Source organism: Pristiophorus japonicus, chromosome 1, assembly GCF_044704955.1.
Source record: "Pristiophorus japonicus isolate sPriJap1 chromosome 1, sPriJap1.hap1, whole genome shotgun sequence".
Lineage (NCBI taxonomy): Eukaryota > Metazoa > Chordata > Chondrichthyes > Pristiophoridae > Pristiophorus > Pristiophorus japonicus.
The window spans coordinates 299,591,639-299,603,735 of record NC_091977.1 but is presented as its reverse complement, the minus strand read 5'-3'; the positions used below and the strand labels follow the sequence as shown (position 1 = coordinate 299,603,735).

The 12,097-nt window shown below is 45.8% G+C and overlaps 1 protein-coding gene across 4 annotated transcripts in view; it reads right to left on the bottom strand.

The window, feature by feature from the left end:
• Positions 1-11,409, bottom strand: part of LOC139271360 (arf-GAP with SH3 domain, ANK repeat and PH domain-containing protein 1-like) — a 525,010-nt gene extending 513,601 nt beyond the window's left edge. For all 4 annotated transcript variants that reach the window (XM_070888507.1, XM_070888511.1, XM_070888508.1 and 1 more), the window contains exons 1-2: positions 11,275-11,409; positions 10,623-10,705 (exon numbers count right to left, since the gene is read on the bottom strand). In XM_070888507.1, coding sequence (XP_070744608.1) covers positions 10,623-10,681 — 59 coding nt within the window. In that variant the 5' untranslated portion in view covers positions 10,682-10,705; positions 11,275-11,409. The remainder of the gene's footprint in view (positions 1-10,622; positions 10,706-11,274) is intronic.
• Positions 11,410-12,097: the final 688 nt, after the last annotated feature.

Sequence of the window (12,097 nt, the reverse complement as noted above, 5' to 3'; positions counted from 1 at the left end):
TTACAGATACACAACAGAGACCATTAACGAAGACTTCCTAATCATCACCCTCTACAAATCACTCCAAAATACCAACGGCAGCCATGACCGCATGAAAGTTCGTAATCTGTTACTCGTCGCCAATTGTTAAGTATGGAAGAAAGCCACAAGACAGAGTACTGTGAGCTAAAACCGACGTGACCTTAGTCTCTTTAATACAACTCCAGAGTGCCTGAGCGGCATAGCAGACAACCTTTTATACTCCCTTGCACGAGGTGTGCAGGTGACACTTGGGCCTCCAACATTTGCGCCCTCTGGTGGCAAGTCTTACACAGTTACAATGTTTACATATATAACATCTATGTTCTTATGAGACTCCCAAAGCAAGTGCTTTACTTGGAACTCCTTCACGGCAAACGATCCAAAGGTGGACAGAGGAAATGTTACAAGGATACCCTGATAAACTGCAACATCCCCACTGACACCTGGGAGCTCCTGGCCAAAGACCATCCGAAGTGGAGGAATTGCACCCGGGAGGGCACTGAGCACCTCGAGTCTCATCGCTGAGAGCATGCAGAAATCAAGCACAGACAGCGTAAAGAGCATTCGGCAAACCAATCCCACCCACCCTTTCCCTCAAAGACGATCTGTCTTACTTGTGACAGGGACTGTGGTTCTCGTATTGGACCGTTCAGCCTCCTAAGGACTCATTTTTAGAGTGGAAGCACGTCTTCCTCGATTCCGAGACTGCCTGTGATGATGATATAGGAAACGTGGCAGCCAATTTGCACACAAGCAAGCTCCCACAAACAGCAATGTGATAATGACCAGATAATCTGTTTTTGTTATCTTGATTGAGGGATAAACTTTGGCCAGGCCAAGAGAATGAACACTGTAATTTATAGAACTGCTCTTTCAGGTGATTCTGTGCTATAAATGGCCTAAATAAATGTGAGTAACTGAATAATATGCTCAAATCTTTCTGGTGAATGCTTTTGCAGCATTGAATTTTGTTTAATTAACAGAGAAGCCAAATCATTGTTTACCAAACTCAGTTCCAAAATTTCATCTCCTCAATATTGTAAATGTAATAGCTATGAATAATTTCTAGTCATACTTTAGGAGCGTGTGTAAAAGGTTTAAAATATTATCTGAATCATTCAACTGCCATTAATAAATGATTACAGTAGCATTTAAAATTACAGGGAAAATATAGGTTGAACCTCCCTTATCCTCGGGATCTGGGCTGTGCCGAATGAGGGATTTTGCCAGATGAGGGGAGGCCATCGGCTGGGGGGAGAGGGTGGCCCGAGGTGAGGGGATGGTGGGCAGGGGGAGGGGCGGGTGGAAGGAAGTCGGCAGCCTGAGCGGGCCCAATGGGTTCCGAAGTGTCGGTGGGCCCCGAAGAGTCGGTGCAGCCCGAGGATGCGGACCGCGAGCCCGACACCCGGAGGGAGCGCTGAGCCGAGGAGTGGCCAGCCAGAGGTCACGGACCGCGAGCCCGACACCCGGAGGGAGCGCTGAGCGGAGGAGTGGCCAGCCAGAGGACACGGTCCGCCGGTCCGACCCCCCGGAGGGAGCGCTGAGCGGAGGAGTGGCCAGCCAGAGGACACGGTCCGCCGGCCCGACCCCCCGGAGGGAGCGCTAAGCGGAGGAGCAGCCAGCCCGAGGACTGCGGCTGCAGGAGTTGCAGCAGGGTGACGAGGAAGAGGCAGACGATAACCTCGACATCGAGGAGAAAGATTATATTGGTGAGTACCCTGTACGATTTTTTTTAATGTATGTTCTGAGACCGGGGAAGGAAGGATTTTGACCAGCTGCGTTCTGCGCATGCCCCACCTGGCAGCCGAGAATGGTGCTGGACAAGGGGTGGTTCCGGATCAGGGGGTCCCTGATAAGAGAGGTTCAACCTGTATAATCATGACTCTCTAGTTATCTTTTATTCAGGTGGCCAATTTGAAAAATAGTTAATCACAAGAAAAATAAAATTTTGTCAGTACATTACTTTCTTTCCCTCTGGACCTCTATTTTATCACCACAAAACCTTTTATATTTGTTTTCTCCTTCTTGTATGTGTATCCTCTCTCTCTCATGCACACATACATATATATTTTTTTCTTTGTATCTAACCTCTCTTTCTTTTAATCACTTTTTGCATGCAATCCCAACAGATACAGCTCAAATAGAGACAGGAAGGACACATAGAAACAGAATGAAAGTATTACGATTGATTCTGTGTCTACCATTGATTCTCACTGGGCTGAAACTTCCATTAAGTCCCAATGTCCTTCATATATTCGTATAATTAACCAGAAACTATACTCAGTTGAAAATTCTGGGTCACATGAGCAGCAGCTTTCATGAAATATGCAGCCAGTGCAAAGAAGTCCTAAACAAATTTTCTGGAATTGCACAACCCACACATTCTGCAAAATGTTTCTGCGGAAATAATTTTGACGCTGAAGGAAATTTTAACTAGGAAATATCTGTTGAAACATCAGTATTTTCTGGCAGTAGCACCCTGTATTGCTTTGAATATTTAGCAAAGATTTACTTGTTAATATTTTCTTCATCATTGGGGAAATTCCTCCATTGACATCAATCGGGCTTGCAGCTTGTTTGTTACGGTTCTTCATCTTTCTGTTTTGGTGTTTTTCTTTTATGGTTTATACTTTCTCATCGCTGAGAGTGAGCGAGTTATGTATTCCTGAAGTGCACTATATAAATATGTCATGTTATTATGTGTATTATATATGGGTTTGGGGCCCAGAAGAGGCGAGGGCCCAGGGGCAGCACAGGCCAGCCCTTACTGCGATCTATGGACAGTAGGAGCATGTGTGGATACTAGGTCCGTGCAGCAGAGCTTGGTCTCCAGTCGTCTTGGTTAAACTTTGCCACTGAATCAAGACCTAGCTCTATCAAGCCTGTGTGTTGGCTGGTGTGCAATGGCCACTCCACGTTAAAAGAATCCAGGCGCAGGCATCTTCCACCCTTCAATATGTCAGGTCCCTCATTGAAACACCTGTGAACTCATCCTTTTTTGGTGTGGAATTGGGTCATCCTCAATACGAGGGACTGCCTAATACTATATATTTTGGTACAATAAATATTGTTATAATGCCATAATGGATTCATATAATTTGAACGCACTTAATTATGAAACATCCATTGATCAGATTAAATATTTATGATTTATATTGTAATTACTCATTCAACTAATAAAGGAAAGTCGTATTAGCTCACTTAATGGAATGTCAACAGATCATCATTTTCTGGAGCAGTCACCTCTCTGTGATCTGTCTCTTTCTCGCTCGCTCTTTCTCTTTCACACACTTTCGGTCCGATTTCGCAGTAGAAATAACGGTGAAGCTCACAACGCTCACTTTAATGTGTAAATCAAACAGTAAATTCTAGCCACCGCCCATGCACAGTTAAATGTGTAAATCAGGAAGTTGCTGTCTGAGATGCCCTGCTCCTTCAAAAGCTGCCCGATAATGGTATCTCGCCATTGAAATACATGGAACGGCGTGAAGTAGCAGTACTTATTTGATATCTACGAACTAAGCTAGGGTTTGTCCATTTCAGTATAAGTATCTTTTTAATGGCGTGATAAGTCTTAATTACTGCCAAACAGCTTCTCTGACGCTGAAAATTAACTGTGGAGTTTCATTCCTTTAGATTTTAATTATTGTTGGAGATTTTTTTTAATTCTTTTGTTTTTACTTTTTCTTTCTGTCTATTTTTTTTCTTTCTCTGAATCAATCTTTATTTCCCTCTCTTTCTTTCGCTTTCTTCACCTGATTTGACATTGAATTAAATATTCGAATTGACACTTCCTGGTTCAGACTCTGTGGTGTTCATTAATGATTCTTCAACCCGATTGATTAAGGGGACTCACAGTTGCTTATCCTGTTCACACAGGACCCAGATGCCCTGTCCAGGGCCCTGCACTTTTTCGGTTGTTGGCTGAGAGGAACTTAGAGTGCAAAAGACCATAGAAAATCTATGGGCAAATGTGTAAAGTCCTTACACAATACCACAAATCCACACGAGGCACATTCTATGGACAAGGTCACTCCATGACCTGAACCTTTATTCACGGGACCAAGAAGTGAAGACCCTGCGTGGGACCGCCCTTTAAATACCTGGGTGACCAGGTGAGGAGTGTCTCCCACAAGTTCACCCCCTGTGGTCAAGGTGTGCATTTCTTACGTATATACAGTGTTGTTACATAAAGATTACATAAATGACATCAACTCCCCCTCAACATCTTATTGGGATCATAGGTTAAGTCTCTCGGGTGGTCTGCGCTCTCTCGTGGAGCGCCGCAGTTGGGGCTTTGGTTGTTGAGCCTTGGTATGCGTGTCTGTCACCTGTGGTGATTCCGGCCTGTCGGGGCTGACCGCAGGGACTGTGCATGTTGCTGAACGTTCTTGTTGCTCGTTCACTGGCGGTGGTGTGAATACCATCTCATGATCTTCCTCAGGTTCCTCAGTGTCCATGCTGAACCTTTTTTTCACTTGGTCCAGATGCTTGCGACATATCTGCCCATTGATAAGTTTAACCACGATGACCCTATTCCCCTCTTTGTCTATTACAGTACCCTCAAGCCATTTGGGCCCCAAAGCGTGATTGAGAACAAATACGGGGTCATCAATTTCTATACATCTCCCCCTTGAATTTCGGTCATGGTACTCATTTTGGGACTGGCGCTTGCCCTCAACAATGTCGGACAGGACTGGATGAATGAGGGACAGCCGAGTTTTAAGTGTTCGTTTCATGAGTAGCTCCGCGGCGGGACCCCCGTGAGCAATTGCGGTCGGGACCCATAGGCCAGCAGGAGGCGCGATAGGCGGCATTGAAGGGAGGGTCCTTGAATCCGGAGCATGCCTTGCTTTATGATTTGGACCGCACGTTCCGCCTGGCCATTGGAGGCTGGCTTGACCGGTGCAGTCCTGACATGGTTAATGCCATTACCCGACATGAACTCCTGGAATTCGTAGCTTGTGAAACATGGGCCATTATCGCTAACAAGGATGTCTGACAAGCCATGGGTCGCAAAGACCGCGGGCAGATTCTCCACGGTGGTGGATGTCATGCACGAATTCAAAATGATGCACTCGATCCATTTCGAGTACACATCAACCACAATGAGAAACATTTTTCCAATGAACGAGCCCACATAGTCTATGTGAATACGTGACCATGGCCTGGTGGGCCAGGGTCACAGGCTGAGCGGGGCCTCCCTGGAGGCATTACCCAGCTGGGCACAGGTCGTGCACCTGCGAATACAGTGTTCCAGATCTGAATCAATTCCCGGCCCCCACACATATGACCGGGCAATGGCCTTCATCAGCACGATGCCTGGGTGCTCGCTGTGGAGTTCCCTGAAGAATGCTTCCCTGCCCCTCTGGGGCATGACTACCCGGCTGCCCCATAGTAGGCAGTCGGCTTGGATGGAGAGCTCATCCATTCATCTGTGAAACGGTCTGACCTCCTCAGGGCATGCTCCGTGTGCGGGCGCCCAATCCCCAGTCAGGACACATTTCTTAATCAAGGATAGGACGGGATCTCTGTTGATCCAGGTTTTGATCTGGCAGGCTGTGATGGGGGAGCCTGCGCTGTCAAAGGCATCGACAGCCATGACCATCTCAGCGCTTTCCTCCGCTGCCTCGGTGGTGGCCAGTGGAAGCCTGCTGAGTGCGTCAGCGCAATTTTCAGTGCCCGGCCGGTGCCGTATGGTGTAGTCATATGCAGCGAGCGTGAGAGCCCATCGCTGTATGCGAGCTGACGCATTGGCAGTGACAGCCTTGCTGTCTGACAACAGCTTGTGGTCCGTTTCTAATTCAAACCTCCTGCCAAAAAGGTACTGATACATCTTTTTCACCCCATAGACACATGCGAGTGCTTCCTTCTCAACCATCCCATATCCCTGTTCCGCTTGAGAGAGCGACCTGGAGGCATAAGCCACAGGTTGTAGTTGGCCCTCAGCATTACCCTGCTGCAACACGCACCCAACCCCATAGGACGATGCATCACATGTCAAAACCAATTTCTTACGGGGGTCGTACAGGGTCAACAGCTTATTTGAACAAAGCAGGTTCTGTGCCGGATTGAAAGCCCGTTCCTGACAGTCCCCCCAAAACCAATCACAACCCTTACTCAGGAGCACGTGTAGCGGCTCCAACAATGTGCTTAAGTTTGGCAGAAAGTTCCCGAAATAGTTCAACAGTCCCAGGAATGAACTCAACTCCGATGTGTTGCAGGGCCTGGGTGCTCGTCGAATCGCCTCCGTTTTGGATTCGGTGGGCCGAATCCCATCTGCAGCAACCCTCCTGCCCAGAAACTCGACCTTGGGAGCCAAAAACACATACTTAGACTTCTTGAGTCACAGGCCTACCCAGTCCAGTCGGCGTAGCACCTCTTCCAGGTTGTGGAGGTGTCCCTCGGTGTCATGACCGGTGATGAGGATGTCGTCCTGAAATACAATTGTTCCAGGAATGGATTTGAGCAGGCTTTCCATGTTTCTTTGATAAATCACGGCCGTTGATCGAATGTCAAACGGACACCTGTTGTAGACAAACAGTCCCTTGTGTGTCGTGATGGTGGTCAGTAGTTTAGATTCGGCCAGATCTTGGGTCACGTAGGCTGAAGTGAGATCCAACTTGGTGAACAGCTTCCCGCATGCCAGTGTGGCAAAAAGGTCCTCCGCTCTCGGGAGCAGGTATTGGTCTTGTAGGGACACCCGATTGATAGTGGCCTTGTAGTCGCCACAGATCTTGACCGAGCCATCTGCTTTTAGGATGGGAACGATGTGGCTCGCCCAGTCGCTGAATTCAACAGGCGAGGTGATGCCCTCTCTCAGCAACCGGTCCAACTCGCTCTCAATTTTCTCCCACATCACATATGGCACAGCTCTGGCTTTGTGGTGCACTGGTCTGGCTTCCGGGGTGATGCATGTCACTACTTTGGTACCTTTGAACGTCCCGACGCCAGGTTGAAATAGTGATTCAAATTACTGTAGGACCTGTGAGCATGAACTTCGCTCCACAGATGACACTGCGTGCACATCCCCCCATTTCCACTTCATCTCAGCTAACCAGCTCCTCCCCAACAGTGCGGGACCATTGCCCGGGACAATCCAGAGCGGCAGCCGGTTCACCGATCCACTGTGTGTGACCGTCAACATTGCACTGCCCAGCACTGGAATGATTTCTTTGGTGTACGTCCGTAATTGCGTCTCAATGCATTCTAGTTTGGGTCTGCTGGCTTTGAGTGGCCACAGCTTTTCGAATTGTTGAACACTCATGAGTGACTGGTTGGCCTTCGTGATCAGCTCCATGCGTACAGGGATGCTGTTTAAGAGGACTTTCATCATCATGGGTGGCATTTTGGTATATGAGCTGTGAATGTTTTTTTTTTTTAATTCGTAGCCAATCGTTCCAATTCTTTGTCAAATCACAAATGCCAGAGGTCACCTTGCACACATCAAGGATCACTCTGCGCCAATGCTCTTAGCCAAAAGGCCTAGAGCCACTGCACCGTTCCTGGAAGTACTGCAATACCAGGTTCGTGCCATGGAGGTGGATGGGTCAGGCCCCCCACACACCTCCGTGGAGGTGGATGGGTCAAGCCACCCCACCCACCTCCGCTATGAGCTGTGAATGTTTGCCATATGAACCCGCTGAACTTCATTGATTTACCCCAGGCGTCATCCTGCCTCGCAGACCCCTCATCTGGTTCATCCGCCTTGTATATTAGCCTGGTTACAAGCTTTCTGCACATTCTGGCTAAATGGCCACTGAGGTTACAATTTCTGCAGACGAACTGTTGAAATCTGCAAGTCCTGGCAGCATGTCTGCCCCCACACCTCCAGCATGAACTGAGATTCCCATTGTTGTGAACAAAAGGGCTGTTGCAAGGCATTCCTCGCTGATTGTCCCTTTGACTGCTCTTGAGCACCCTGGGTGTCAATAGCCCCATCCCGGGCTGCTTGTCCACTGGGGGGGCGGTGGGGGGTGTAAATGTCCGTTCAGCCTGCCATTGTCTCTGTTGGAGACTTACTCTTGGATCTATTGCTGCCTGGGGTGTCTCGAACTGCCCTTGCCTGCCTGCAGGGCTCTGTGTCTCGTTTATGATATTGACTCCTTGATCCATCCAGAATTGCGCGCATATATTATCTTGGTTTCCTCCTCCCCGCCATAAAAGTCTGAGCCATCAACGACTCCGCTTCCAAGGTCAAGTCCTTGGTCTCAATTAGCTTTCTGCATATTCCAGCATGACCGATGCTCTCAATAAAGAAATCCCTTAGCATCTCCCCCCTGCAGGCGTCTGTGAGCTTACAGAGGCTGGCCAAGCGCCGAAGATCCGCAACTAAATCCGGTATGCTCTGTCCTTCCCGACGTCGGTGTGTATAGAATCTGTGTCGGGCCATGTGTATGCTGCTCGCCGGTTTGAGGTGCTCACTAATTAGTTTGCTGAGCTCTTCGAAGGTTTTGTCCGCCGGCTTCTCGGGTGCGAGCAGGTCTTTCATGAGCGCGTAAGTCTTAGGTCCACAGCTGGTCAGCAGATGAGCCCTTCGCTTGTCGGCCGCTATGTCTCCCAGCCAGTCCTTCATGACAAAACTCTGCTGGAGCCTCTCAATGAAATCGTCCCAGTCCTCACCAACACAGTACCATTCATCTGTGCTGCCGATGGCCATTCTCGTGGATCGTTGATTCCCGTTTCTCGTCGCCAATGTAAAGCCCTTGCACAATACCACAAATCCACACGAGGCACATTGTATGGACAAGGTCACTCCATGACCTGAACCTTTATTCACGGGACCAAGAAGTGCAGACCCTACATGGGACCTCCCTTTAAATACCTGGGTGACCAGGTGAGGAATGTTTCCCACAAGTTCACCCCCTGTGGTCAAGGTGTGCATTTCTTACGTATATACAGTATTGCAGTGTTGTTACATAAAGGTTACATACATGACAAAATGCAAGTGTAAGCCTTTTGTTTCCCGCTCCCTCTGTGGTCTTTCTCTTTCACTCTCACAGGCACATACACACAGACATGCACACTTCTCCTGTGGTCTGTCGTTCACCCTCTTTCACACACACCGACACAATTTCGCTGGAGCTACTGCGCCACCTTCAGGTTTTAAACGAGGAACAATAGCAATAAATTCTGAGGATGTGTGCAGTTCGAGGTTGAATGTGTTTTTAGTGCCACATCATCATTTTGTTCTAAAGAAAGGAGCTTTCCACGAAACAACATGTGTAGCCAAATATGCAAAACAGCGCTATGCTTTTAGATTTGAACCCGTATATATTTTGGAATTTAAAAAAACGTATAGCCGCAGCGCCTCACAACTACGTATTTCTTTGTTTCAGCATTGTTTAATTCGAGAAGTAAAAACTGCATTAAAATACTGCACAATTAAATAATGTTTTAAACAAAACGTGTGTTTGTTTTAATTCACCGATCGATGGAATGTGTCCTCACCCAGCACAAGGAAGAATAACATCAGCTACAGAAATACGATTGGCGACTGAGGAGAACTGTTTATGTGCTGAGTCAGAATAACATTTTCACATAAACATTTCATTCGCTCGCAAACGGTACGGCCCCCATGTAAAGTTGGGCTCTCCTTGTACATTTTCAACTTCGGCACAAAATGTTCCCGGTCCAATTTTTTAAAAACATTTATTTAAAACTACAGTGATTCTTTTCGCGCGATTTTTTTCTTCCAGGAGTTGATATTTAGCAGGATCTTCCCAGAAGAAGACTAGGTGCGTGAATGTGTGTGTTGGGTGGGGGAAGTTAGAAGGGATCAAGAGAGAATCTGTCATCTCTCAAAAGACCCAGTGCTGGTGGAGGTATGACATCAGTGAGAAAAATAAAACTAATTTGAAAAAGTTTTCAAGAAATCACAATCGTAACATTATAATTTATCTAGTCTGTGTTATTTTAGATAACATTATAATTTATCTAGTCTGTTATTTTAGATAACATTATAATTTATCTAATCTGTGTTATTTTAGATAACATTATAATTTATCTAGTCTGTGTTATTCCTGTGGAATTCTCTGCCACAGAAAGTTGTTGAGGCCAGTTCGTTAGATATATTCAAAAGGGAATTAGATGTGGCCCTTGTGGCTAAGGGGATCAAGGGGTATGGAGAGAAAGCAGGAAAGGGGTACTGAGGGAATGATCAACCATGATCTTATTGAATGGTGGTGCAGGCTCGAAGGGCCGAATGGCTTACTCCTGCACTTATTTTCTATGTTTCTATGTTTTACCAGAGACTGTCAAGTGCTCCAATGAAAGCATTCCCGGTTTGTATGTCTTTAGTCAAACTATCCTCAGGATCGTGAAGAAATTGATACCTTTCTGGCCACTTTCACTATCACCAGGAAATCCCCAGCGCACACGCAAGTTGTCCTTTCCCCCTCGTTTCCAAATGATTAATCCCCCTTCTCTCGCCCTCCATAAGGATATTCGTTGAATCCTGTCAATATTTGTTCGTACAAAGGTTGACCCAGAAGAATCTGAGGAAAAAAGGTTATTTTTCTCGAAAATATTTAAGTATGAGCACTGATAATAAACCATGTTGTAAGGGAAACTTGTCTTTGTGCAGTTAACCCTAAGCTTACCGGTTCCATAATGAATCCCTCGAGGAGAAGCTTGATATTCTGGAGGTTGAAGACCTCATGGTTTATTTCACAATGAATCCCACCTAGGTGAACGAAAGCACCAATGAGTTGAGCTAGCTCCTGGACCGTGGAAATGAAGATCTAAATTGCAGCTTACTTTTATTACAGCCTGGCTTCACACAGGGTTTGCTTGCTACCCACTTACGAACAGCACTGGGGGGAGGGGATAAACTAGATATGACATAATCGCACAAGAACACTGAAATTATAAAAAGACTTTACATCTAACTAACAAAATCGAAGAATTTGTCAAATAAGAAAAAGAAATCAAGTTCCTAAATGCTAACGCACGGTTTACTAGTTAGCCGATTATAAACTATTTTTCATTTAGAAGTTTCAGATTTCATAAATGACACTGTCATTTAAAAAAGGTTTTCCAAATGCATACTGTAGAAGAAACCTATATCGACTTTAAAAGGGATTTAGGTTTACTTAAAGACAGCTGGCATATCGTGTCGCACTATTAGGTCACTTTTTGATATACTTTATCATGATTATATTTTAAAGCTGGAAAAAAAAACTCAGAGATCTTGTGCCGTGCCAGTTAGTGCTGCAGTTTCTCTAACCTCGCCTATGGTTTTCAGCAACTTACCAAAATGCAACTGATTTTCTTCCGAACCAAAGTTTGTACATGAGGTTAACTGCCATTATATCATTTTCGTCGCCAGGTTCTATCGCAGGAGTCCTCCTTTTTAGTCCGTTTCGGTGAAATCAACTGTTAAGAAAGTGTTGCTGAGTCGGAGCCAGCAATGGAGAGGAGAGAACTGTGATTTGTGTCCATATCCGCTCCTTGTGCTCTGTGGAAAGCTGGGAATCAGAAACGGAAGGAAAATCCACCATGTGAGCGGCACAAAATACAATGGACAGAAATGTGGCTGACAGCACAGACTTCAGGAAATCCAACTAATCCAACGGAAATCAGATATCTGTATTAACACGCCAAGGCGCTGCACATCTTTAGATCTTAACTCTAACAAGTAGTCATTGTATGCATCTGCTAACATCATGGAGTTGTGTTTATAATTCTAATAATTAAATGTAAAAATACAGTAATTATATATTTTAAAAATGATACTGTTGTGTGATAAAGAGTAATAGTGGAAGAATTTAATATTGGTTGGGTGGTTTTGACCGCCAGCGAACTTCGCCTAATTTTAAAAGTCAAACGATATCAGCGATTATAGAAAAACACTGTCGTTTTCAATCGGTGTACATTCTTAACACTGTTTAATTGACTGGTGGTATTGTACTTAATGTGGGAATTTCATAAATTACACTTCTGCAAATTTACCAATTTTGTTCTTTGAATTAATGACAAACACATATCACAAGATAAATGTCGATGAAGAAAACTGGCCGGTTTCAGCTCAAACAACTTTTAAGGGCTAGAATTTCAGGTTTTAGCAATTTCACCC